The sequence below is a fragment of the Coturnix japonica genome, chromosome 1 (genome assembly GCF_054131305.1).
Source record: "Coturnix japonica strain WE chromosome 1, WE-NBRP24, whole genome shotgun sequence".
NCBI lineage: Eukaryota > Metazoa > Chordata > Aves > Galliformes > Phasianidae > Coturnix > Coturnix japonica.
The window spans coordinates 176,428,696-176,456,581 of NC_140663.1; the positions used below are offsets into that span (position 1 = coordinate 176,428,696).

The 27,886-nt window shown below is 42.1% G+C and overlaps 1 protein-coding gene across 2 annotated transcripts; it reads left to right on the forward strand.

Annotated features, from left to right (window-relative positions):
- Positions 1-248: 248 nt before the first annotated feature.
- LRRC32 (leucine rich repeat containing 32) lies at positions 249-16,338 on the forward strand. 2 transcript variants are annotated; one of them, XM_015852487.3, is made up of 3 exons: positions 249-481; positions 8,499-8,589; positions 12,806-16,338. In XM_015852487.3, the coding sequence occupies exons 2-3, from the start codon at positions 8,503-8,505 to the stop codon at positions 14,744-14,746; spliced, it is 2,028 nt and encodes a 675-aa protein (XP_015707973.1). In that variant the 5' UTR covers positions 249-481; positions 8,499-8,502; the 3' UTR covers positions 14,747-16,338. The 2 variants fall into 2 exon arrangements, with proteins under 2 accessions (XP_015707973.1, XP_085365991.1); XM_085509865.1 differs by lacking the exon at positions 249-481 and adding an exon at positions 4,970-5,555.
- The last annotated feature ends 11,548 nt before the right edge of the window (positions 16,339-27,886 follow it).

Here is a 27,886-nt window from a genome sequence, read left to right on the forward strand (position 1 = left end):
CCAGCCTGTATCACCGAGCTCTGCAAAGGGGATTTCTGTGGTGCTCACAGCCTGTTCCGAGCGTCAATACGAGAGAAGCGTAATCACCAGCTGAGAAACTGCAGGAAATAAGCCAAGGTTGAATGAACGAAATGGAAAATAAAGAGAAGCACAAGAGGACACACACATTTTAAAACTATTACGGAGCTATGCGTTCACGTGCTCATGGGAGCCTGGGAATATATAAGAGCTCATGACTGCGAAGGAATGAATTCAAGGACCGGTCTATGGGGAGCGTGGTTGTTTCTTTCTTTTTTTTTCTCTCCCTGTGACTTCAAACTTCTCTCCGAGCTCGCAGAGTTTTAGTCAGCTGGCATGCAACAGAGGTTCGACTTCCCCAAGGAAACTCTTCCCCAGCTCGCGCTGGGACGGCTGCTGGGAGCGGCTGGGAGGCAGAAAACTGCGGGCAGAGGCGAATCCTCCTCCTCCGACCCCACATCAGGTATGTGAAGAAGCGCTGGGAAGTTGAGCTGGGAGCTTTTTTGGCTGCGGGGACGCAGAGCTGCAGCCTTTAGAAATAGCACAGATGGGGAAGGTGCTGTGTAAATAAGATAGCTATGTTTATGCGCTGGTTAAACACTCGATGTAAATGTCTCTATCTGCACAGCTGTATATTCAAGTCATCGGGACTTGAGCTGCAGAGAGTTGCACTCTTTAAGTTAAGGAAGCACTGGTTCATTTGTAGCCATACAGTCATTAACTGTGTTAGCGTCCACAAAAGATGGAGAGATAAGTTTTATCCTTTCTTCACAGCACTTCATTCTATTTATGGTGTTACTGCATTGTAGTGCCCTGAACCAGGAGTGCTGCAGAGACTGGCACTGTGCTCACTGATTAATGCTGCTCTCCCAGCACTCTGACACTGCGTCCTCATACAGCCTTGGGCAAATCACACTGTCCCAGGCTGAAATGAAGTGAAATGCTGCTTAGCTTGCTGCTCTCCTTGCTATCAGTGCTGTCACTGGGCTGTTCCTTTTGGAACACAAGGTATGGGTTAACAGCATTGGTCTATTGCTCCTATCCTCACAGCTTGAATGTCACCTTGGGTGAACAGTGACTTATTGGTAGTTGCTGTTTGTGTTGCATCCAAACTCGTGAGGAATTGATGTTTAGAGGATATTTGGAAATAGCAAAGTTCTACAAAATCCTGGTTCATATAAAAGCCACAGAAAACATTTTAAAGCCAAGCTCTGTTGTATTTTTGATCAAAGTACACATATGTTTCCCTTATACAGAATCCAAAGTTTGGCTTTCCACAAAAAAAAAAATAAAAATAAATAGTAATAATACTAATCTGATTTTTTACCAAGATGTACTTTTTCCAGATTTAAAATAATCCTATTGATTAATTTTGTTTTGGATTTCAACATCAAAAGTTACGATCAGTCTTGTCTTTCTAGAGCAGATCAGTGACTGAATCAGTGCTTGGCCTTTATTAATACAATTATGAATGAATTCACATGAGGGTATCGATGTTGCGCAAGTCAAATGTGCCAGAAATAGTTTTCCTCACTTCATTTTATCTCCTGTTGTATTGAGTATCCCCTGCTGTATCATACAAATTGAATACATCTACTATCAAAAAAACCTGACTCCACTGTCAGAAAAATTACTGAAATAAAAACTGATTTCTCTCTGTGTTTTACTGTGCGTAGGTTAAAGCTGGTCAGAAAGCATTATGGTTTGGTTTGTGGCTTTGAGTTTCTCCAAGAATTTTGTTCTCCACAGAGAGAATTTCATATTCAGATAGTTTCATCTTCCAGTGCCAGCTCATGTATCTTTGGGTAGATAGAACTTATTGCATTTTCACATGCTTTGCCATCCCTTTGCCCAGCCCCTCTCTTTCAATGCCTTTGCCATCCCTTTGCCCAGCCCCTCTCTTTCAATGTCTTGAGGCTGACGTTTTCATGCAATTCTCATCCATTTTATATATATATTTTTCTATTTATATAAAAACGGAGGTGAATGAAATAGGAGAAGTCATTAAATCCTGTGTGTATCTGCTGTCCAAGTGGGCTGGAAAGCTGATGTCTCCCAGATAATCTATGGTGGGGAAATGCTGTTGGCTGCCTGGTCCTAAAGAAAGAGGACCACATGGGAGAGAGAGAAGGAAGGCAATAGGCAGGGGAAAAGCCCGATATAAGTCATGCAGGTGTTGTGGGATCGATTGGTTTGTGGACTTGATGGTAGAGAGACAGGAGTTTGAACCTGTGCATGGTGCTTGTCATCATAGAATGGAATGGCTTGGGTTGTAAGGATCTTCAAGGGTCATCAGGTTCCAAACCATCTGCCACAGGCAGGGTTGCCAACTGCTAGATCAAGAAGTAGATTAGGCTGCCCAAGACCCCATTTTGGTGTTGAACATTACCAGGGATGGAGCATCCTGTTTCTCTGGGAATTCTGTGACAATGCCTCACCATTCTCTCAGTGAAAAAATTCCCCCTGACGTCTAACTGAACTGAAGCAGGAGAGATTCTGTAGGCTCTCAGGAACTGGAGCTGTGCCTCCTTCTGAAAGTCCATGCCTGAGGATAGCCTCAGCTATTTAGTTTTTAATAGGGTTAATATTGCTGTTGCCCCCAGCTCCCTGGGGGGATGAATCACTGGGGAGCTATTCTGGCCAAAGGGAGCAAGATGTGTCCCACTCCTGCCCTTGCAGTTCAGACCCACTTTCTAAGGCAGGAGTTTGTTTTGTTTACTTCTCTGGAGAGTTTGATTCATGCTGCTTGACACAGGACTCAACCCAAAAGCAGTGCCTTAGAAAGCAGCAGCGTTATGGATGGACAGACTCCAAAAGGGCTGAAAGTTCAAGACATATAATCGTCAAGACATATTCTTGTTTATCAGAAACCCTTGGGAACCTGCAGCAAATTGTGGGTAGGCTCGTGAGAGCCAAAGGCTGGGATTTGCTTTTTCTACTGTGAGCTATGCTGGGAAGAGGCTTTGGAGGAGTGATCTCATGAGACACCCATCTCTGTGTTGTGTTGGATCCCTAATTCATAGAATCATACATTGGCTTAGGTTGGAAGTGGTCTCAAAGCCCACCCAGTTCCAATGCCTCCCATGGGCTGATTGCCTCCCACCAGCTCAGGCTGCCCAAGGCCCCATCCAACCTGGCCTTGAGCACCTCTGGGGTAGGGGTATCTACAACACCTTTGGGCAGCCTGTTCATATCTTCCAATCTGTTTGATGCAGGTGACCCAATCCATCTGATGGATTCTGTGCTGAATCATAGAATCACTGAGGTTGGAAAAGACCTCTAAGATCACCAAGTCCAACCCCAACACATCATGAACACTAAACACATCCCTCAGTGCCAAATCAAGCCTTTTCCTGGACACCTCTGGGGACAGCGACTGCACATAAAAGTACATATGGTTAAAAAGCCTTTTAAGTTAAAGACTGCTGGGTAGAAAACAGCAAGTAAATATTGAAAAAATGAAGTCATCCAAAGGCTCCAGGATCTGAAACTTTTTGTTTTCTGATCCTCTTTATGAAAGAAGGCAAAGACAGTAAGGATACCACTATGGCTGATCATTCCCAGAGTGTTTACTGTGCCTCTAAGGCAGAAGCTTTAATGAAGTAAAGTTCGAAGAAGCAGAATCAGTGCATGCCCTTCCCTCCTGCTTTGCCATTTGTTTCTGTCCAGGCTCATCATCACAGTTGAGCTGTCACAACTGTGTGGCCGCTCAATAAATCAGCCTAAGGTATAGAAATGCAATGAAATCCTGTTATTCTACCAGCAAATCCAAGCTTCCCAAAGTGCTCTGAAAATTCAGGTGTCAGAGAATGTGAGGCTGCACTCACCACTTTTTGTTGTAGGTAGATTTGTATTCCATCTCCAAATACAAATAAAATTTAATCATAGAATCATTGAGGCTGGAAACAACCACTGAGTTCGAGTCCAATCTCAACCCATCCCCACCACCCCTACTGATTGTGTCCTGTCCCACATCCCCATGGTTCTTGAACATCTCCAAGGATGGTGACTCCATCATCTCCCTGGCAGCCTGGGCCAGTGCATCACCACTCTTTTAGATAGTATTTTTTTCCTGATATCTAACTTTAATGTGCTCTTTCCAACAGAAAAAGTATTTGATATTTTTGATCTTTTTTTGGGGTGTGGGGGGGGGATATTTGACATTTTCTTTGCAAAAGTAGTTGCATGTTGCAAGCACTATTGAATGATGCTGATGACACAACTCAGAGCATCCAAAAGGCATCGTAACCTCCAGACACCACAGTGGTCCTCAGGTTCAGGTTAGCAACATTCTCACTGGCAAGCAGCTCCATTAAGAGTTAAGCCTGAGCTTTTCTATCTCCTGTACGTAATTGTACCCTTTCCCAGTTATACACATACTATCACCTCTTCATAGCATTCAATCTCTCATTTTGGGGTGCATTGCAAGCAAACCATTTGATAAGAGCCAAGTTCTGGTGTATTCCAGCCACAGGAAAAGCATGTTGCAACAGTTCAGGCTCCTGAGCCTGGGAGACAAAGGTGGTGAAATCAGTATAAAGGACTGTTTTCCAGAATCAGTCCAAAATTAGCAAAAGGAAGTGAGGAAACCAGCAATTAGACTGCTGCTCCAGCCCTAGAGGGCAGCAGAAAATAATAAATAAAAAGCAGAGCTCGCAAACATCATAGCAAAAGCGTCCCTTTTGCAATGGGATTTGTTACTAATAGGTCGGGCACGCTGAGCAGTACTATGTACAGAAGCTTGGACTACTCTGACTCCATCAGTCTCCTGAAGTCTTGCTTACTGCCTGGAAAACCCCAATAAATTTTCAGTTCAGGTGCATTATAGCTGAGTAGGTGATGAACTGGATGATCGTGGGTGGTCTTTGCCAACTCTAATGATTCTGTGACACAGAACGCCCATCCTGTCACCAGATCATAGGACGCTTTGTGCAGTAAAAACAAGAGGGAGAGAGCTCAGGATTCAAGATTACAGGCTTTCTGTTTCTCAGCCGTGATATTTAAACCTTTAACCCCCAAGTGGCTGTTTTCCTAAGTGTGATTTAGGTGCAGGGGTCGGAGGCTGCAACCCTTCAGGAATGAAACCCACAGGCTCATAGCCCTAAAATAAACACCCTGCCTGCACTGCGTGCACAGCCGAACAATAGCATCGGTGACAATAAGTCACTCATTCCCCACAGTTCAATCCCAGCAGCTTCCCTGGAAAAAATCCCTGTTTCCTCCCCTGCCCCATGTGAAGACCTCAGGATGCCGCGCAGGGAATGACGCTGCTCTGAATGCACAGTGGTGGCTGTAGGACACAGCAAAAGCCTGCAGGAAGACCAGCGACTTAATTGAAAGCAGACACTGACCCACATGAGGTTGTTCCCCTGAAAATGTCTTCAATCTGAAGTTGTCTCTTGGTGTCTCGAACGGGTGAAGGTGAATCTGAAGATTAATTTCCTTCTACCAGGGCTGAATCTTTGTTGGAGAGCTGGATATGCTTTTTAAAGGGACGACAAGCAGTGTATGGGGATGTGAGAAGCCCTTGGAACCAGGTAAATGTGAAATATTTGCTCTTTCTTAACCCTGAGGGCTGTTTTAAACTGTGAGGGCTCAGGTTGGATATTAGGAAAATTTATTCTCAAAAAGAGTGGTAAGGCATTGGCACAGGCTGCCCAGGGAGGTGGTGGAGTCAGCATCCCTGGAGACGTTCAAGAACCATAGAGATGTGACACTGAGGTACGTGGGCTAGTGAGCATGGTGGGGGTGGGTTGGGGTTGATCTTAGTGATCCTTTGTGGTCTTTGCCAACCTTAACTATTGAAAGATTTAATGATTCTAACAGAGCAACAAAGCTTCTTGTGCAAAAAAGTATCAGACCTGTGGAGTTTTGTTTGTACTTAATGTCTTCTCTATAAGGAGCTGAAATTCATGACCCTTGTGGGCCCCTTCCAATGCAGGATATTCTCTGATTCTCTGATTCTAGGATTCTGCAATTCAAATATAATCCTTCTTTGACATAGGAGAAAATCACTGTTAATTGCATTAATTAATTAAGCATCAAAATAATTACTTTTAGGGAGATGCTAGTGTTGTTAACTGCAAACAGCATCCGTGAATGGTCTCAGGTTTAATGCTGTATAAGAGATGGAGGTAACTGTTGTTCTGCAATGGGAGATGGATGAACTGTGTTTAAATCTTCCTTGGGCTTTAGATACGTTTTGGGGGGCAAATCACTGATATGCCCTTCCATCTCTTTAATGGACATGCTGACATAGCATGAGTACCAAGCTTTTTCTATGCACTTTTTCTATTGACCTACTTGATTAGAATCCTCAGGAGAGTCACTCACTTAATCCACTTCAACTTTACAACTGTAGATGAGACTGGCTAAGCTGAATGAGCAAACTGGCAGCTTGCATGGAGCTGTTTCATGCAGCAGGACTGGGTGTTGATCTCATCCTACAGCAGAGCAATGGGGTTTTTGTGAGCCTTCAGCAGACAGCTGAGACCTGCCAAGAGGGCAGAGACATTGGGACATAGCACTGTGTCATACCAAATGTTGCTGTAGTGGGTCTAGAGATTGTCTGGAAGGAAGACCTTACAGAGGGATCTGGGAAGGATGCACCAATGAGTGGAGGCCAATTGTATAAGTTTCAACAAGAGCAAGTGCTGGGTCCTGCACTTACATCACAACAATGCTACGGGTTCGGGACAGGGCTCCAAGGTGACAGCCAACTCAGGAGCACCTTGAGGGGCAGCGTCCTTGATACTACAGATCTGTTTTACGTAGCAAGACATTAAATCATGTTCTTGCATTCAGATGCTTCAAGTTCCAAATTGCTTTACCAATTCATAATTTAGGAAGTTCATAAACATATTAAGACATGGATTTTGCCAAGGTTATCATTTAAAATGAAAAGGGTTCATTTTTTTTTGCACTGTTGTCATGGCAAGAGAGGACAAAGCAAACTGCATGAGTTGCACATTGTCCATCAGGATGGTGCCTTTTGTAGGTGACATCCACAGAGATTTCACCATCTTAATTTGTTGGATTTAGACAGAAATAATTTCCATTTGAAGGCTCTGACTAAAGCCTTATAATTCACACATCATCAGTGTGTTTGTCTTTTCTCTCAGTTTCAGCAAACCCAAACAACAAACATCATTTTCTCCTCTCACTCCCACACAAACACCTTGCACAGCATCCCCAAGCACCCACCTCCTGTAGTCTGGGCAATGGAGAATGGAGCAGGAACATCAGAGATACTCAAGCTCAGGCTGGATTTGGGATCCCTGGGACTGAACTCTAGTGGTTCAAGCTACTTGTTTGCTGGTGAACACCCTGAGTCATATGGGCCCTCATCTCTTTCCAAAGAACTCTTTCCTTTAGCATTTCTAAGCAAGCAGTTGAAGTGATGTCGGGGCCACTGACCTTTCATGCTTGAGCTCATACAATTCGTGGTCCATCTAGAAACATGCTGTCTTGAGAATGCTTTCCCTTGGACTTGTTTTCACTTTTCCCTCAGTGCCCACTGTCAGATCTTCCAGATCTCATTAGTCTTTTTGCAGTTATTTCTGCACTGTTTTCTGGAGTGCTTTTCAGACAGTTATTTCTAATGAATTTTCACATAGATCTGTTCCATTTTGTGTCTGTCTTTCTTTAAGTCATCAGCTTTCAAATGTATTTTAAAGCCTGCCCATACCTGGTGTATGTAAAATGGAAAAGTAACATTTGGGCGAAAGGTTCTCAGCCCATTATTTATTTAAACTGTTTGTATTAACAAAACTAGATGCATGGTGACTAATGTGTGTAAAAGCTCTTTGACACTGTGGGATGAGAGGAGTGGAAACTGTTGTGGATGGAAATGGAAATGGCTCCCAACTCTTGTTTCTGAATGACAGTCCCTTGACTTCCATCAGGACTTGGCACCTATAACTCCAGACCAGTTAAAGTACCGAGCTGCCTCTATGGGAAGAAGCAGGGGGCTCTAAGAGGTCACTTAATCTTGAGTAGCTGTCTTTCTCTGTGATACCAGACACCCAGCTTGGTCATCTAGACTTCAGGGGGTGACTGGGGTATCACCTAGGTAGCAGCTGAAATAAATCACCCCAGGTCAACCCCACAAGATGCCTTGAACCTTTCTTTCAAGTCTTTATGTAGATCTCTCTTTTTCCTGCTTGTCTCAAAGCGACACAGATACACATAGGTGGATGCATTAATTTTAGGAACATAGTTGTGATAGGTCAGTAGTTAATGGCCTTTCCCAAACTTAATGATTCTATGATTCTACGAGTGGACGTGGTGGTGATGGGTTGATGGTAGGACTAGATGATTTTACTGGCCTTTTCCAACCTTAATTACTTTTTATTCTAATTTATTGTACTGCAAATGTGCCTTTCTGTGATAGGTGATGTTCTGATGCCAGCTTTCTCATACATGCATGAACTGACTGTGGTGCCATGTTTGACATCTAAACATAACCAATTTCCTTGCAGAACCATGAGACTGTACGTTGTCTTCCTCCTGTCAGTGGTGAATGGAGGGATGTCCAATCACTGGCCTGCTGAGGGGATACCCTGTCAAATGGTAAGGTCACCTCATTATCTTGGATGAGGTTGCAACTATCTGTTAAAGGTGCTGCCCAAATAATGATGCTCTCTGTGAAGAAAGCTCTGTGTAAAGGCTTTTCCTGTTGGCAGAAATAGGCTTTGCTGGGTTAGTAGATGCTCTGAAGACTGCTGCTGGGTTATGACCATTTCTCACTGCAGCCACAGTACATACAAGGGGGAAAAAAGGGGAAAGACATTCCCTCTGTTTTTTCTAAGGAGTAGTTGGTTGGAAGAAATTTGACCTGATTTCCCCAAGACTGAACAGGGATCTTGTGACTGAGGCAGAGAAGGAGCTTAGACCTGCAATCTACTTCTTTATATCAGGTCTAAGTTCTCTGTGCTTTTAATAAAGCCTCTTCTGTGAAATACATCTACAGCAGCCTTCATAGTGTCATTGTGTCTGACCTCTGCCCTGACACAGCATTGCTGTCAGGGAGTTACACCTGACTAGTTCTAAAGAAAGTGACAAAGCCTCTGGCTTCTTTACAGCATTTCCTTCTTGAATTTTTGCAGGCAACTGGTACCATATTATAAATGTTATTCATAGCAGAGCTTTCTCCATTCCATATCCAAGTGCTGCTGACAGTAACATGCCATTTAAAAATACTTCTTTTCTTTCTTTCTTTCTTTTTATTTTTATTTTTAATGTTGAAGTTGTTCAGCACAAATCCTTGAGAATTTCCAAAATAGGGAAAAAATAATAATTTGCTAACTGTACACATCTCCCTTATGGGACTCATTCCATTCCTGCCCACCCTGCTGTATTGCTGTGCTTCCTGAATTCCAGAGAAATTAAGACCTAGTATATATAAAAAGATCTTGGGAAGGTGACTGGATAGCTCAGCTCATTGGCTGCTGAGGGAAGACTGATGAACCCGCTGTAAACATGACAGCTTGGGTCCCATGTATCACAGTCACATCAATGCCAGGCGAGACATGCAATAATCTGAGCAGATTTCACTCCGTTCCATTTCTTGATGGGTCACAGATCAGACTGATTGTTGAGAAGTAAACATATGCTTGTTTCCACCACTGCACTATAAACTGCTTCCAACAGACCAATATACGGGCCAAAAACCCAAGGCTGTACGCAATGAGTCTGGGATAAATTCAGCTCTGGCTGCAGCTGGGGGTTGGGATGTTCATCTGGCATAGATTAACAGCTCAGCATCGCTAAAGTCAGTGGAGCTCTGCCACTCTTCATTTGCTGAGCGTTTCATGCAATGGATGGAGGAGGGTGTAAATCTAAACACATTTCTACACTGCTCAAAGAGGCTCCAGGGCTTGTTGATGTGCCCACTGGGAGTCCCACTTATTTCATAGGATGATTTTTTTATCACTGCATCATTTTTTACATGTTGCCTTCCCTGCAGTGGCACCTTTAAGATAAGAAAGGCTCAGAATTGGAAACTTTCATCCCAAGTCTCCAGTAAGAGGCATAACTCAGAAACCTGGATCTCTCATCACTCATGTAGGTGCACTGATCTTGTAATGTTTTAGGAGGTAAAACGTCCATAAAAGCCATTATCTTTCTATTGAGCTAAGTCAGACCCAGCCATTTGCTCTCTTACAAGACAAGAATTCTCAGCTTCAATGTCAAGAGGTTCTTCCTAGCTCACATTGCCTTCCAAGGAGGGAGTTTTTTCTCCTAAAGAAATTTATGTTAACTGGCAATGGAGGATCTTCCAATATATCATGCAAGGGAAGGATTTTCATAAAATTGTGTATTGCCTTACATCAATGCCACAAAATAATATATCATACTTGTTACCATAGATTATCAGCCCACATGTGGTGCATATACAAATTGCTAAGACTTCATTGTGTGGTGAAGCCTTTACCTGGACAGCACTTCTAAAGAACATACAGGCTGGTACCCAGCCAGCTCCAGCCCAAATTCTTTGGCTCAGACACTCATGAAAAGATATGGAACACCAAAGCTTTGGATCCAGCTGCTTTGTTTGCAGGGCTGTCACTGAGGTGGGTGACAACATCCACTCAGTGAAGGACTGGAGTCAGAATTCAAACAGTGGTCAACTTTTGAGTTGAAGTGTCATTTTTTACCAGAAGACAAACACAGAATGAACCAAGTGTTCCACACTCCTCCCAACAGGCTTTAAATAATCCAGTGACAGCACCAACAGAGCAGTGAAAATTGAGAGGGAAAATGTCATAGGAACAAATGTTAGACACTGTCAGGTACAGATTTTATTTGACCCATTTATCACTTGGAGAGTTCAGTGCATTCAGATTAAAGGCCCAATCCTGCAAGCGGTGACTGAGTTCTCCATCATGGTCTTCAGTGAAAACCTGAGTGGCACTGATGGCATTGGATGATGTTGGTTACTCGGTGTAAGCAGAGAGTAATCAAAGTGCGTGATTCAATCACAGAATCATGGAATCATAGAATTGCTTAGGTTGGAAAAAACCTTCAAGATCATCAAGTCCAACTGCAGATCATCAAGTCCTTCTGCAAAATCAGATCTTAGGGGAAGTTATACCATAGAAAAGACTGTGGAGAATCCTATTTATATCTGACATTTATATGAGCACTTAGAATTCTCCATCACATTTTTATGTGCTCTTCAAAACTCTCACAATGCAAAAGAGAGTCACAAAATACAGACTATTGCCCCACTTCTCCTAAGCAGATCTGTCACTTCATTCAGCAAGAATTTCACATGAAACAGATGGTTTATAATATTTTTTTAAATTAATGTTTCTGTAATGTTGGAAAAGCTAACGCAGCGCTTTACGTCATGGAATCTGGATTCTTTTTCACAGAAGTTAAGATTCATCAGATTTTTTTCTTTCTTTCTTTCTGATCTTTCTACAAACAGTACATGACCCGGTCACCCATATACATTCATAACAAGAGTTTTCTTCCAGTAGATTAAATGCTGTCTAAGCCTTTTGCATTCCACTTCCTCCCACTGCCGTGTGTTCCCCTTAATAACAAAATAAAGCTTGACATTTATGCATTATGCAAAAAACATTTATCTCAGTGTTTCCAGGGTTCCTTATGAACACACATTCCAAATTTTCCTTTGGACATGGATTCAATCTTAGGTGCAGTTAAATAGGCGTTTATTTAGGAGATGAATTTGATGAGGTTGAATTTTTCTCCACCCTGCTGCTGAGAAGTGGGTGAGAAAAGCGTGGCCATCACCACATACCTTTTTCTCCTCAAAGATGGCTTTACATGATATGACTTCCTTGCTGCATTCGTACAAACATAGAACCATTAAGAATGGAAATGATCTCTAAGTTCAACTAGTCTGACTGTCCGGTTACCATCAATACTGCCCAGTAATCATATCTCTAAGTACCACATCTTCACGGTTCTTGAACACCTTCAGGGATGCTGGCAACATCAGTTCCCTGAGCAGCCTGTACCAATGCCCAACCACTCTTTCAGAGAAGTTTTTTCCTACTGTCCAACATTATTATGTCCATTGTGATTGATGTGTGGGGATGAAGCACATGGATGGAGCATATGGCATGCACCCCATGAGAGGAGATAGGAATTATTGCCTTAGGAAAAGGATTCCTATGTGTAGCATAAACAGAAAGAGTTTGGAAGTTTGCATCTGTAGTATATGAATAGTTGGCTGACCCAGTTTGTTAAGGACACACTGCCTACCTGCACCATGACTCTAAAGGAAGGCAAAGTCAGATATTTGAGGTGCATGGCTGATGAAGAGAGAGCTTCCTTATCTTCCATGTCCCTGCTTTGGGAACTATGCTGCCAAGAGAGAGGAGCCCTTCTTAGTGCCACTTCTTGCATGTAGAGTTTGCAGAACCCATTAGAGTGACTTAGAATAAAGCTGAGAAAGGCAAAGATCAGAAGGAAAGTGAGGACATAGTTCTTGATTACAAAGGAAACAAGTAAAACACCTTCACTTGTACCTATTAAAATAAGCTTGAGAAAAAGGAAAATGTGTAGTAGATATTATATGTAGATACAACTCTGCTAGTCTAAGTTAGATATATAAAATGAAAGAAGTGCTAACACTTAACTGCAAAGAAGCTTTAGAATGGCTGTGCTTTCTGTATGAATGGTCAAAGAAAATTGTATGAGAAGAACCTTACCAGTTGTTGAGTGTTATTTTCTTTAAGTTTCATACAAATATGTTTTTCATCTGTCAGGTGACCTCCCATTTTCTCTCTCTTTTTCTTTTCTTTTCTGGCAGGCAAACTTGCAGGCATTTTGCCACAACAAAGACCTACACCAAATCCCTCGTGAGCTCCATCCAAATGTAAACAAGATAGATCTATCTGGAAATCTGATACAAAGCATCCCTGAAATGCCTTTACCCCTCTACACTTCCCTCCAGTGCCTTGATTTAAGCTCCAACCAGATAAGCTTCATCACGCCTGGAGTCTTTGCACACATGACAAGTTTGCTGGAAATAAATTTAGCTAACAACAACTTGTATGAGCTTGCTCAGACTGGGACAGAAGGGATTGGACTTTTACCCAAGGTGGAGATACTGGACTTATCTCACAACAGTCTCTACAATGGGATGGCTGAATATTTCATTAAACAAGCTCCAGCACTGCGCTATCTTTCACTGGCAGGTAACAGTATTATAATGATATCACACAAGATGTTTCAGGGATCTCCCAGTCTTGTGGAGATAGATCTGCAGAGTAATATCATCATGGAAATTGAAGAAGGTGCTTTTGAGACTCTACTGAATCTTTCCAGACTGAATCTCTCCATGAATTCAATTACTTGCATCTCTGATTTTAACCTCAGGCAGTTGGAGATACTTGACCTCAGCAGGAACAGCATTGAGTCCTTCCACACCACGGAGTCAGATGATGAGTACAGCTTAAGATGCTTGGATCTGAGTGAAAACAAACTGCTTCGCTTCCCAGTCTTCCCTCAGGTGAACAAGCTGGTAACTCTGAATTTATCAAAGAATTTAATTCAGCTCACAGCTGAATCCTCTCATAATAAAATGGACTACATGGAGAATGAATGGTTACATGCTCCTTTTCATCTTCTTGATCAGAAACAAAGTAGAAACAAAAGTTCTCTTAATTTATCCCAACTTGTATACTTAGACTTAAGCTACAATGAAATCAAATCCATTCCGGATGAGTTCTTTGAATCTATGTTGTCTCTTCAAACCCTTAACCTCAGTAAAAACTGTCTTCAGACTTTTGAAGTATCTTTTGACAGTACATTGGTCTCCTTAACTGTCCTTGATTTGAGCTACAATGCTTTGCAGAGCCTCCTCCTACATGCTGACACGCTGATGAATTTGAAGGAGCTCTATATTCAAAACAACCGTCTTCAAACCCTCCAATTTGATATCTTCTCAAGACTGCCAAGCCTCAGGTGGCTCAATCTACAGAGCAACAACATCACTCTTTGCAGCATGTACTCGGGATTAGCAAAGCAAAGACTCGCTGGAGAGGAAAATGGTTGCATATCATTTGTTGATGCTCCTGCTCTTCAGCACTTGTTTCTTGCTGACAACATGTTGAGCATCCTACCAGCACACACTTTCTTCAAGACTTCTCTGATTTTCTTGGATCTTTCCACAAACCCAGGGCTGACAATTGAAGTTAATGCTCTATCTGGACTGGAACAGTCACTTGAATACTTGCATTTACATGGCAATAGCCTGATAGAATTAAATATTGACTTGCCTTGCTTTAGTCACCTTAGACACTTAAACCTCTCTGAAAATCAGCTGAGTTGGCTGCCCAAGTGGGGCAGTGGCTCTCCACTGGAAGTTCTGGACCTACGGAACAATAGGTTTAGTACATTACAGAATAGCAATATTTTAGCGTTAGAAAATTCGCTTAAAAACTTGTATCTCACTGGTAACCCACTCAACTGCTGTGGAAATATTTGGTTGTCATCAATGATCCAGAACAAAAACGTCCAGATCTCAAACATAGAGCACTTAACATGCCAATACACCCAGAACTTTGGATACCAGGAAGAAATGCACATTGGGAACATTAAACCAGAGGACTGTGAAAAAGAGGATCTAAAAAAAATCAACTTTCTTATTATATTAACAGTTGTGTTGATTTTATCTGTGATCATCATCGGAGTGGGTTCGTTCTTTTGCTTTCGCAGGCAGAACTTCAGCCAACAGTTTAAAGCATAGCACAGAGATTGCCTTGAAAACCGAAGAAATCAGGTGCTACACTGCCGCTGTGTAGAAATGAAGGGTAAAATTCTTCTCCTTGACTTTTAACTGTGGATTTTAAGGCAATTTCACAGCTCCCCTGAACTACCCCCACTACATGGTTGCAGTGAATCAAGGGAGAGTCTACCACATTGTGCATTTGCTTTGTTCACAAGCAGATTTGCCTAAAGGTTCATAGGGCTGTTGTAGACTCTGTAAAGCCCTGTGGTTGTGAGAAAGGTGCGATTTAAACCAGACCAAAAGGAAAAGCCCTCTAAATCAGGAGACATTTCATTAATTTCACTAAACTCAGAGGTGCTTTGTTGATGTCACCTCCATAGAGAGAGTTTCATGTATATGTATATGTATATATATATATATATACATATAACATCATAGATATCTATAGTGTTATAGCAATCACTTTTTATGCCAGTTGTTGATGGCATCAGCTGAATAGGAAAGCCCTTCTCAAAGTAGTTTAACTCTATGAGATGTGACTCCTTACACTGAGATTTCTGCGTTGGTTTTTTCTTTCTACAAAAAAAAACCCTTAGAAATGAGATCTCCTGAGCATTAAAATGAAATCACAAAATCACCAGGGCAGCCCAAAATAGGATCATTCACTGTAACAGAAATCTCAGGTGTGAAACAGCTGCACTACGTTTTACCCAGGCTTGCTCAGAAAGTTACAGGTCCACAGTTCAACTCAAAGAGGAGAAATTTGCCCCTCTCGTGCAATACATATTTAACTGGGTTTAATGTGAAGAAATTCATCTCTGGGTGGACACTTTTTTAAAGAAAAAGTCTTAGAGAATGAATTTCAACCAGCCATCGTTGGACTGAAATGTTTGTATTTCTAAGAAAAAACTGTTGGGAACTCACTGCATACAGTTGCATTTCAATGCGAAAAGATGATGACAATATATCTATTTTTAAAAGTCACAGAAGGTTAGACATGTTTTAAAGATAAAAACGTGAAACAAGATGCAAGGAACTGAGTCCTGGGCCATTATTCAGATCAGAGGTCCACTATCTTTCCCTGCTGAGGGCTGGTTGCTAGTACAAGTCTGTAGATCTTCAATCTGTGATGATTTAATATGATCAACCTGTTGTGTTGCTAAAAGCAGACCCTGACATATGTTATGTCCTGTACTCTGATGGCAAATTCACCCTTTTGAAGTGAAAAATAAAAGCTTTCCAACAGCAGGAGCCTGACCTACCTATGGGACCCAATGGCTTTGAAAGGAGCCACAATGGGCTCTCTGTTAATGCCAGGAAATGTACATTTCAGCACATAAGAGAAATAGAAGTCAAAGCAAAACCTATTCAGGTAAATAACTCAGAGTCCAATTGCTGCTCCACTACTTTTTTCTTCATGCTAGTGAATGTCAAAATTAACACACTACAAAAGGATGTATAATTCTATTTTTTAAAGCAGATGTGTAAGTAACCGGCTGGTCGTTTTTGTTGCAGGATTTTGTACAATAAAAACACCCTTTGAATTTTGTAAAATACACAGGGATGTGAATATATTAAAGCACCAGCTTGGAATACTCCACAGGCGAAAAGTTATGTCTCCCTATTCTTTCTATGGCGTTCAGAATTTAGGTCTATAACTTCCAGTCCCAGTTGGGATATATCTTAGAAGACAGCCATTGAACGTAAAGGATATCTAATGGAGATGTACATAGATGATGTTGGAATAATTCATTGGCACAGCCCATTGGCAGGACCATGCCCTAATGGTCTAATATGTGTGAATCACAAAATCACTGAATCGCAGAATCACAGGCTGGTTGAGGTTGGAAGGGCTCATCTAGGCTAATCCTCCTGCTCAAGTAGGGCCATCGAGAGCACATTGCTCAGGACAATATTCAAACAGTGAAAAGCAAGTGAGAGCTGGCACTGTGCATTCTCTCAAGTTCTTACTCTTTTAGAAGAAAGTTTGCACAAGCAACAATCCCTGGGCTTAGTTGGAAGCCCAGTGTTGAAGTCTTTTTGCTATTCCTTTGATGTGAAAGCAAGCTGTGATGTGTGCCCCTGACATGGGCAATTTAACCATACTCTGAGTTCATGCCTTTCTTATTGAGCACAGTAAGATAACATCTCCTTCTGAGACACAGTATTAGCTTGACTGCCAGGACTGGAATTAGTTAATAACCTGACGACAGAGCCAAACCCATTTAATTAACAGTTTTAACACTGCTTTTGTTTGGCTGTACCAAAAGGAAGTGCTTGTTATTACTAAACATCTGGGACCAATTAGGCTTCCATTGACTTCCATGGGAGCAGAAAAGCTTTCTCGAGGAATAAGCCCCAGGAGTAACATGCAGCATGGCTCATTTGGATTTCTCTGTTAGCAACATAAGCAAGTGAGAAGTGACACGAGCCTGCTCTTGCCAATTTGGTTATTTTAAACGGGATGAGGATTGTGAGGGGAAGGAAATTTGAATGAAGGAGTTAGAAGAAAGAAAATAGTGAGAAATTGAAGAATTCAAAGCTCTTATTCCTCAAAATAAGGGTACAGGCATGTTAGCCTCAGATCTTGAAGCTCAGACATCAAAGTATCTGTCCCTGCACCAAATCTAGCTATTGCTCTCACATTACACATCTTTCCACCACTTATTAATGTTGTCTCAATAAGTTGGAAAGATACAGGTAAGCTTTGATTTTGTAATCTTGGTTTACACGGTTATAGAATCACAGAATCATAGAATGGTTTGGGTTGGAAGGGACCTCAAGGATCATGATGCTTCAACCCCCAACCACATGCAAGGCCACCAATTTCCACACGTAATAACAGACCAGTCTGCCCAGGGATCCATCCAGCCTGGCCTTGAACATCTCCAGGGATGGACAGGGCATCCACAGCCTCTCTGGGCAGCTGTTCCAGCACCTCACCACTCTCTTGGTAAATAATAGATTCCTCTTATAGATTCTTATAGATTCCTCTTTCATAAAGTCCCTGCAACAACATCTGCTTATGCAAAAGAAGTCTGTGCTAACAAAAGAAATGTCTTTTTGGGATTGTGGGATGCGTAGTACGTAATGTGGGATTTATGAAGAAAATGCAGCTTTTTTTTGCTGTTGCAAGCAGCACACAACTTCCTCTCTGAGTTTGCTTGGGGCAGCACAACAGACCTCCTTCACGTATTTCCTATCACACAGTTGCTACACGTAAGACTCAAACTGGTTCCTGTGATTTGTTCTCTAACATTTGTTCTCTCTGTAGTGGAGTCAGACAGATATAAGTACTGGAAGCACTGGAGAACTCCCAAAGTGGGACACAGAAAGTTCAGCAACTTGTGACTCATTTGGTCATCCACGGAAAGTCACGTCCCAGTTTCCAAAGGCATGAGCTTTTCCTGCAAGGCTGAAACAAAATAACACCTGAGCTGAGTACAGAACCTTTGATTGCAGAGGTCTCTGGTAAAACCTCAGTCAGTTCAGAACAAGCCACTGTGGATTAGTGTTAATACCATCAAGTGCCTGCTAATAATTCAGGAGCACAGAGTGTTTTATATTATGCTCCCATCTATTTCTCTAGCCACTCAGTACCCTTTTACATGCTTGGGAAGAAACAAATCAAGTCCACAACTTGAATCCTTCATATCTTTTTAAAAGAGAAAAACATGTCTTACCTTGCATGGATATCATTGTGGCCTTCCAGAACTTGAAGGGAACGTGTGAACAGGAGGGGAAATGGCTGTTTATGAAGATGGACGGTGATAAGACAAAGGGGAATGGTTTTAAACTGAGACAGGGGAGGTTTAGGTTGGATATGAGGAGAAAGTTTTTCACACAGATGGAGGTGACTCACTAGAACAGGTTGCCCAAGGAGGCTGTGGATGCCCCATCCCTGCAGTAATTCAAGGCCAGGCTGGATATGTGTGGATATGTGCAGGTGCAGGCTACCCTGCACATAGCAGGGGGGATGAAAACAGATGAGCATCATGATCCTTTTCAACCCAGACCATTCTATGATGCTACGATTCTATGTAAAGTATCCTCTGGTCATAGCTCTTATTTTCTATAAATAATTGCCAATTTTGTGCACACATGCAAAGGCACAAGCACACACAGGCCAAAATCAGAAATACATCACTTAAATATTAGAAGCACAGAATCATAGAATCATAGAATCATTAAGATTGGAAGAGACCTCAAGATCATCCAGTTCAACCCTCCACATAACACCAGTATTGCCCACCAATCCATCTCCCTCAGTACCACATCTACGCAGTTCTTGAACCCCTACATGGACAGTAACTCCAGCACCTCCCTGAGCAGTCTGTACCTCAGCTATTCTATGATTCCAACCCAAACATTATGTGTTCCTGCAATCTCCTTTCAAAACCAGACCTCTGAAGTATGTCTTACACATCCCCAAGCAAAACTGAAACTGCGCAAGTTCACACATCTTCGTTCACTTGAGATTCTCCTTGCCCACCATGCCCTTGTCATGAGTATTTGAAGAGCTGAAATACAGCAAAGCCACTGACCAGTGGCTCCTCTGCCCTGTGGTCTGCTCTCAGAAGGGCCAAGTTAAATACCCCACAGTTATTCAGATGAGGATTAACCACAAGGAATGAAGAAAATCGAACTTGAGGGTCTGCAGCTTTCTGGCAGTGTCACAACTATCCAGCTGGAGCAGATTTTAGTCTCATAGGTCATGGCTTGGTGAGTGGCCAAGCAGAGTTGGCCAAGAAACAGGAGGAAATGGGGATGAGAGGAGCTGAGAGCCATTGAGGAGGGAACAATGGGACAGGGAAACCATAAAGTGTTGATGTAATACTCTCCAAAATGAAAAGCATCCTAGAGAGCTGGAAGTAAGTAGTACTTACCCACTGCTCCCCAACTCACCGATGAGGTGAAACTGAAACATAAGGAAAAGAAACTGAATAAGTAGATAAAAGCTTTCTAGGAAGGCTGTCAAATTACACAACTTCTTTCTCATGCAAAGGCACTTCATGACTAGTGCAACAGGATACTAAAGGAAATACTGGTAAATGTAAGGGGACAGTCCTGCAACTTGGAGAGGGAGAATCACTTTTCTCCCACAGTATTGATCACAGCTGTTATGTTGTGATGCAGGGCCAGGTTAGTTCCACAGATGTTTTTCTCCTGTTCAGTTATAGCATTCATTATATCAAAGACATGCACTTTCCAGGTTCAGAAGTCATACCCAGTGTTCCTTTGATATCACAACTATACCCAGGAGAATGAATGAATTTTGCAATAGCAAACAGCAAAGGTGACATCAAGAAATATAGCTTTAGGAAGAAATATTCTGGAAGGTGAAAAGAGATTAATCTCTACTGTTTCTGACTTCTCCATAAAATAGGGTGGCAAGGAGAGTTCTGGGATTTGACAACTAGATGAGAGAAGAAGGGGAAATCCAATTTCATGCAGGAAAGCCACCAAGGAGAAGAAGGTTTGCAATGGATGACTGAAGAGGATACATGGGGTGAGGAGAACAGAAGGAAAATAAGCACAGCTAAATCAGGAATTTGGAAGAGGAACAAGGATGGAATGGTTAGGATGAATAAGAAGTTGTGAGAGGAAGAATAAGGGTAGAATGAAATACAAGGCAAGCTGTATACTGTGTTAGCTAAATTTCTGTATTTAAGTTGTATTTTGTTACTGTGGGGTTGGTACTGGGAGACTGGCATTACTGAAGCCCTTCATTTGTGATCTGGGTGGTAGGACAGAGCCTTCACCATGTCTGCAGATGACACCAGGTGAAGCAGTGGTTCACATGCTGGGACAGAGCTGCTATTCAAAAGGATGTCCCACAGTAAAGGAATGATCCTACAGAAACTTAATGAAGTTTAGCAAAAAGTGAAGGTCTGCACTTTGGACAGGACAAGCTTGGCTAGTCTGGGGACTAATTGACCATAGCTTTGCCAAAGTAACTTTGCTAAAGAGGACCTGAGGGTACTGGTGTACAACAAGTTGTTCATGAATCAACATCATGCCCTAGTGAGAATGAAATCTAGCTGAGTATTCAACTACATTCACATAATCTGAGTTGAGAAATCAATGCATGCTGTTTTTCCCCTCTACTTGGCACCTATAACACCACATCTGGATACTGCATCCAGCTGTTGGCCTCCCAGTGCAGGACAGATACAGATGAACTGGAGCACATCCAGTGGGGCCACCAAGATGGGGCTGGAGCATGTGATGTCTGAGGAAGAGACGGAAAGAACAAGATTTTTTCATCTCAAATAAGAGACCATGGTGGAAAATCTTTTGGCAATACTGGAAGGGCAGTTAGAAAGAAGACAGATGTTGGTCAACATCTAACATTGGAGTTGATCATGTTCTGATCTAGGAGATGGATTGGAGCCCTCCAGAGACCCCTTCTAACCTGAATTATCCCATGAGTCTCTGAAAAAGAAAGAGGAATAGGTCATGTTTTTATGAATGGGTAGAGAAAATTCTAAGGACAGAATTCTTAGTGGTATCTACTCCCTGCACTGCAGCTGTAGAATGGATTTGGCAGTACAAGTGTCCTCAGAGTTGGTAAAAGTTGTAGATGTTGATGTCAGAAGTGGGTCCTCTGGGAAAGTTACAGTCCAGCTACCCAGTTAGCTGAACCTTTCTTCATCTATCAACTGTATTAAATATATCTCCGTCAGATCGCATAGTGACGCCTACATCTAGTCACCAACACTGAAGTATCTTAAGCCTGGGCTAAAGGCTCAAGTCACCTGCATAAGCATATAGACAGAAGGTTTAGTCTTTGGCAAGAAACTGGTTGGATAGAACAGTCCAAGTCTGTTGCATAAGAAGTCAGAATTAGTTTGAAGAGCAGATACTCCAAGTCCTTTGCTTTACCTGGCTGTTATGTTGGACCTGGTCTCCGAAGTTTAATGTCACTTCACTCTCAAAACCAGAAATCAAGACTGGTTTTCAGCCAGAAAGTGCTTGCAAAATTTTCTGTCTGTGCATATTCAGTGTCTTGTTATGTGTTCTTCTTCTTTTCACATGGTCTTATTGCTTTTCCAGCCTCTTGCTTCCTTAGGCTGCTAACAGGGAGACTTTCCAGTAGATACAATGGAGTGCAATGACATCATGTGTTTGAGTGCTACAGAATTTGTCACTTCATTTGGTTTGCATCGTGCACTTCCTACCGCTCTTCAGTAGACCTCCAGGCTCACCCACATGAGATATTCTCAGGTGTCTCCTAGCAGAATACCTGAGTGCTCTACAGTGAAAGAACCCACTTACTGTTGCCTATAAAGCAATGCATCAGCTTGCCCAAAGAAGTGATGGATACCCCACCCATGAAGATATTCATTGTCAGGGTGGATGGGGCTCTGAGAACCTGATAGAGCTGTGGTATTCATGTTCATTGCAGGGGATTTGGACCAGATGGCTTTTAAAGGTCCCTTCCGACTCAAACAATTCTATGATTCTATGATCTCAAGGTCCGAATGTTTATTATCTTTTTCTTTCCCCTTCTTATTTCACAACTTGCCTGTTGAGATGTAGGTCTTATGCAAGAGTTGTTATGGGAATAAAGCCTTATCTCAAAGAAATATCTTCCTTTATTTGGTTCAAATAAAAAGAGTTTATTTCCCTTACTTTCTTTCCACTTCCTCCCAACCTCCCTCTCCCCAGAACAAACCATTAAGAAAAGTCTAAACATGTATCTAAAGATGATAAATTTTGGATAAAAATGCTCCAAATATCTTTTCTTTTCCACTGCAGTTCTTCAGACCCCTCTACAAATTGGAATCAAAGACACAGCATGATAGTATCTGAGTTGTGACAGCTTGGCAACCATTTTGCTGGTCAAATCAGTGCAGTTTTCAAAGACAACCTAGCCATAACTGAAAGTGATCAAGTTAGATTCTGATCACAAGCCAGAACCCCACTAACTGTCTACTCCTCTCCCTGTTTGTGAAGTCACAGAAACCATTTTTATGCTTTTCTTGACAACTGGGACAGGTTGAGATGACACCCAGTATCAATTACATCCTGACTAGGGATAATTTACCTGTCCATGAGGCCCAACTCATGGCAGCTGCTGCTATCCCCCTTCTGCTCTCTTTGCTATCCTGAATGCACTCCTTAAGATCACTGCTCCTTTCTCTCAGGAATGAGGTTGCAAAATGTGGTGAGGTTTTCCAACCAGACGCTGTGAGAGAGTTCAGAGGGGATGCAGCAGCCACTGGGATAGGTGTGAAAAATGGGACCTTTGCAGAAAGGTTATGAGAATGGGTTCACTGTGGAAGGAGGAGAATTAAAATACATAAACAGAAAGGGATGTTTTAAACATTCTGAATCAGTAGGGAAGAAGGGGAGAAATCAAACACCAAAATAACACAGAAAATATAAGTCAAAAGTAGGGTGGATTTTTTACAGTCTTAGTAGTGATGTAAATGTAAATGTAGCTCGGGATTGATCCTGAACCCCAAAGACTCAACAAAGGCTCCCTCCTGAAAGAGGTTGTGGGCAAGGGGAATGGAGCAGATGCTTTCCCATCAGTTTGGACCTAGAAATATTGGAATGTGAATTATTCAGGCCTTCTGAGATGACTCTATCAAATCCATCTGAGTGCTCAAATCTTGCTTGCTCTGTGAATGAAAAATGTGTTTATTTCTGTAAGGATGATTCAAGTGGAATATCCTGCTTTGAAGCAACCCTTAGGTGGCATAGTTTCATTAATACCAGAAAAGGCACTGTTGCTGTGGGATGTTCTTTTTTTTCTGCTCTAGAAGTGATACTACCAACACATATGGGACTGTTGGTGTCATCAGGTGATGCTCATCAGATTCAGTGCAAGAAAAATGGATGTAAACAGGGCTGATTTCAGCAACTTTGGACTGTGCTCTGAGGACAATCAAGGTCAAAACTGGTGGTTCCTTCAAGAATGTGGGTCTGTGAGCAGTATTCTTTTATTTTAAATGCATTTCTTGCTTTCCATCCCTAGCTGTTCTGTTTACTCCATCCTGACCACAGCCTTCCTCCCCTCTGCTTTTCAGTGGACTCTTCTTGTTTGTTTCAAGCTGTCTGTCCCAAACAAGACATAAACCCAATGAAGCCTGAGCCCAAGGTGAACTTTTGAACTGCACTATATTTGACTGGAGATTAGGTCAAAGGAATTTATGACCCATCTTTCATTTAGAGACAAGGTTTCTCTCTTCCTTGTTTATTATTCCTATAACGTTTACATTTTTAGGAATAATATTGATTAGGAAAAAAAAAATGTAATTGGAACTGTCATTTCAGTGAAACATAATATTGTAATATCAGCCAAGTCTGCGCTCTAAGGGATGCAGAAAAGCATGAATTATGGGCTGGCACCATGTCAAAAATGCAGCTATTGTTCTCAAAAACAGGATGCAGACCAAAGGGAAATGATGTCTAGTCTTGACTTTTCATAGTGGAGGCATTAAAAAAAAGTAAAAATAAAAGTCCTGTTAAAGAAGTAAAAGGTCAAATTTTCATGGGAGAAACTTCGTTTTCCTGAGTCTGTTGATTTCCATTATGTAAGGATTTGAATCACTGAGGATAGTTAAAAGTATTTCTTCCATCAATCAGCATGTAATATGTATTATCCATAGCACATCAAGACTTCAGAGCAACAGTTGGTATCTCATACACCTCACGTAAAAATCTATATATACTCTTTAGATGTAGGTGGAGGAAGAAGAACAGTTTTCTTTGTATTCCTCAGAGGAGCCCTTGCCTGCATTACAAATGAACAAATCAAAGGGTCAGGACTGCCTTGTGCTGAGTGCATAAAAACACAACAGGAGTTCTTCCAGTGCAACTCAATCAAAAATTGTTCGGAAGAAGTACAACCTGGCTCCTTCCATAGAAGCAGAGGACCTAGAATCATAGAATTGGAGAATTACTATGGTTGAGAAAGACCTCTAAAATCTCCAAGTCCAACCCCAACCCACCCTCACCATGCCCAACAGCCACATACCCAAGTATTATGTTAAATGTTTGATGAATTTGAAATGCCATTCTCTGTCTCTTTAGGTCCCCGGGGACTGGGGCTTAACTTGAGGTTTCCAGTTTAACAAGAAGACTGTCTGACTCCTCCATCAAGGCTCTACTGTATGGGGCTTATTGCTATTGTCATCATAAAGGGACACTGCCCTCCTCCTTTCATTCAGCTTCAAAAACCCATGTGTGGTTTCCAGAATGGGGCTGGACTCATTCAGTGTGAGAGTCCACCTTTCTGTGGTTTAGCCACAGTGGGATAGTATTTTAGCACAGCTCCTCACTGCAGTGGAGGGAAAGAGAGAAGGATGATTCTGTGTGGTGAAAAAATCCCCAGGGGGCTCAGCAGTAGACTTTTGGCCTCTCTAGGATGCACTTGGATACAGCAGTAGGGGATAAATCATGCTTCCTCTGGGCCAGGGCTAGTCAGTACTACTGTTTTCCTTTCACGCTGTAACATGCGTCACAAATCATGTCCTTTTAACTCAACACTATATCAGGCTATGAGTACATTGCCCCATCAAAGAAACAGCCCCCTGAGGAGGGCTGCTTCAAACAATTCCTATGCCAGGGAAAATGCTTCTAGGGAAAGGCACTGGAAACCTCCCCCCAGCAGCTCTGTCTTTCTCTTTGAGCTCTCTTAGGGTATATCTTCATGGATGGGTGCAGACAGATGTATGTTTACTCCGCCTGTATGCTGAGCTGGTCAGCCACAAGCCAGCCCTGGCTCTGATCTGCCTGGCTTCTTGTGCTGGAGCTCACAACCTCCATCGTGGATTCTCCAGAAGCACACGGACCCCAGACATAGTTGGCTCATGCCCTACTAGATTCCCATAACACTGACAGCCTCAAAGTGAACTCAGTGGCTGCAGAGCCAGGAGGTAATGTAGTTGTCCAATAGCACTCTCTTCTACTAAATTAAGAAAATGTCTAATGAAAGTGGAACCAGCCAGTCTACTTGGTCTAGCAGTGATGATTCAATAACCAGACGGTTACTGGTGTTTAGTGCTGTTTTTATCCAACTTGAAAAAAACTATTACAGAACAAGTGCGCCAGCATTGTTTATCGCATCTAGTCTAGGGAATGATCCAAGGATCATAGCTAATGTAACAAGACCAAAATAGTTGGTCCAACAGGCAACTGGGATGTCTTTGCTATATATGGTTAATCAACACAAGCAGCCTCATTTAATAGAATCAGAAAATCATTTAAGTTGGAAAAGACCACTTAGATCATCTAGTCCAAACATCAATCCATCTCCACGATATCCACTTTCCATGGCCCTCAGTGCCACATCTACACTTTACTTGAAATCCTGATTTCCTTACAGGGTCATGTGAAAAGCCAAATCTTTTGCAACTCTGTGGAGGAGAAATATGGTCAACCTACAGCAAACCCAAAAGAAGCATGGGACAGAACTGAAACTCAGGTACTCCCTGGAAGCAGACCTTAGCCCTTTGCTCACTTTGTGTCCTGGAGAGTGAAGATAGGTTGGGAGGACATAGAGAGGCTGTAGAACAGCCCAAGGGAAGGTTTTTGGCTGATTCAGCAACATTACTCATGCAGACTCTTTGGCTGCCTACTCCTGACTAGGGCTATTAACAGATAAGCAGCTCCCTGATTATCAGCTACAGAAAAGATAGCTGATTTAGTGAGCCAAACATCACATTTTTCTCACTGTGGGAGGAATGTCCCAATTGGAGAGGCGTGGAAAATAGCCAAAGGGGCATGAGAAATCAACCGAGGTGTGGGCAGAAGTCATACAAAGTATCAGACGCTCTCTTCCTGGGGTACTTTGAGGTCTCAGTCTCCACTTGTGAGGTCTCATGTAGGACGATCTCATTAGCCCAAGGAACACATGGATATGGAGTTCAGGACAGTGGTTTTACCTTTCTGTTGTCGTTGTTTTTTTCTCTACCTAGTTATCAATGGCAATTTAAAGGGAAAATAAATTTCCTATTGGCATGGTTTCCCTTTGGCTGTGTCCTCACTCCCCACACAAGTGACTTTTGCTTGCTGTAGTTAGTGAGATTTGTGTTGATCAGTTATGGCCCAAACCCTGGCTTGAATCACAACTCACGGGAACTGAATGGCCAGGAGGGCAGAGGTAATATCATCACTAGGTAATAATGGAAATCACGGTCAATTCATCCTTATTATTTGTGATTTACAGTGTTTGAATTAATTATGATTATATGAATATCTAAGCCCTTGTCACCTAAGCTGACCCAAAATGCTGCACTTCTTTGTAATAGCTGGGATCTTGTTAAGCACTGCAAACAAGCCTTGGAGGAGTTAATTGAGTGTAAATGTGTAGGTGGAAATTGAATGTAGACGTTGTGACTCACAGTCACTTGCTCGTATCCCAGTATTGTTTGCACTGCTAGTACTGTTTGTAGAGCTCCAATTTCTGAAAACTGGCAGCTTTAACTAGCCCAGTTGAAATAAACAACAATATGGAATTAACATCAGAGAAATAAATACTATAAAGATTAACCAATACATATAAATAACAGTTACCCACCACCCCAAGAATGAGAGGTTACACATGTGGGAGAGGTTGCTCTTCTCAGTAAGGTTAATTGATGGCGTAACCTAAAAAGGGCCACTGGGAGGTTTCAGCTGCATATATATCTAAACAGAGGGTGGTGAAACTCCTGCCAGGAGTTTCCAGGGCATCGCTGCCAAGTTGGAAGGGAAATCTGAGAACCTGCTAAGGAAGCTAAAGGAGCAAGAGGGGAACTATAAATTAAAACCAGACAATAGGACACTGTGTGCAGAAAACTTACGAAAAGTTCTTGCGTATGCACAGTATTTATTTAGGATTTCTCAAGCTGTTCATGCTGCTATGGCATGCAAATATCTGGCAAATTGTTATGGAGTCCAGGCAGGACAGGTAGATATTTCCAGACTTTTCCATCTGAGAAAGAAAAATCCATTTTCTGTGGATTATCAGCCTGAACTTCAACTGCAAAAGGCAATTTTCAGTGGGGCAAAGATTACTGCATAGAACATTTTTGAAGGCAATTTTCAGTGGGGCAAACATTACTGCATAGAACATTTTTTGAACAAGGTGTCATGTACATTTGAGTTACATATGGTCCTGAAGTATCTCGAATCACAGTATGATTAATGTTAGAAAAGACTACT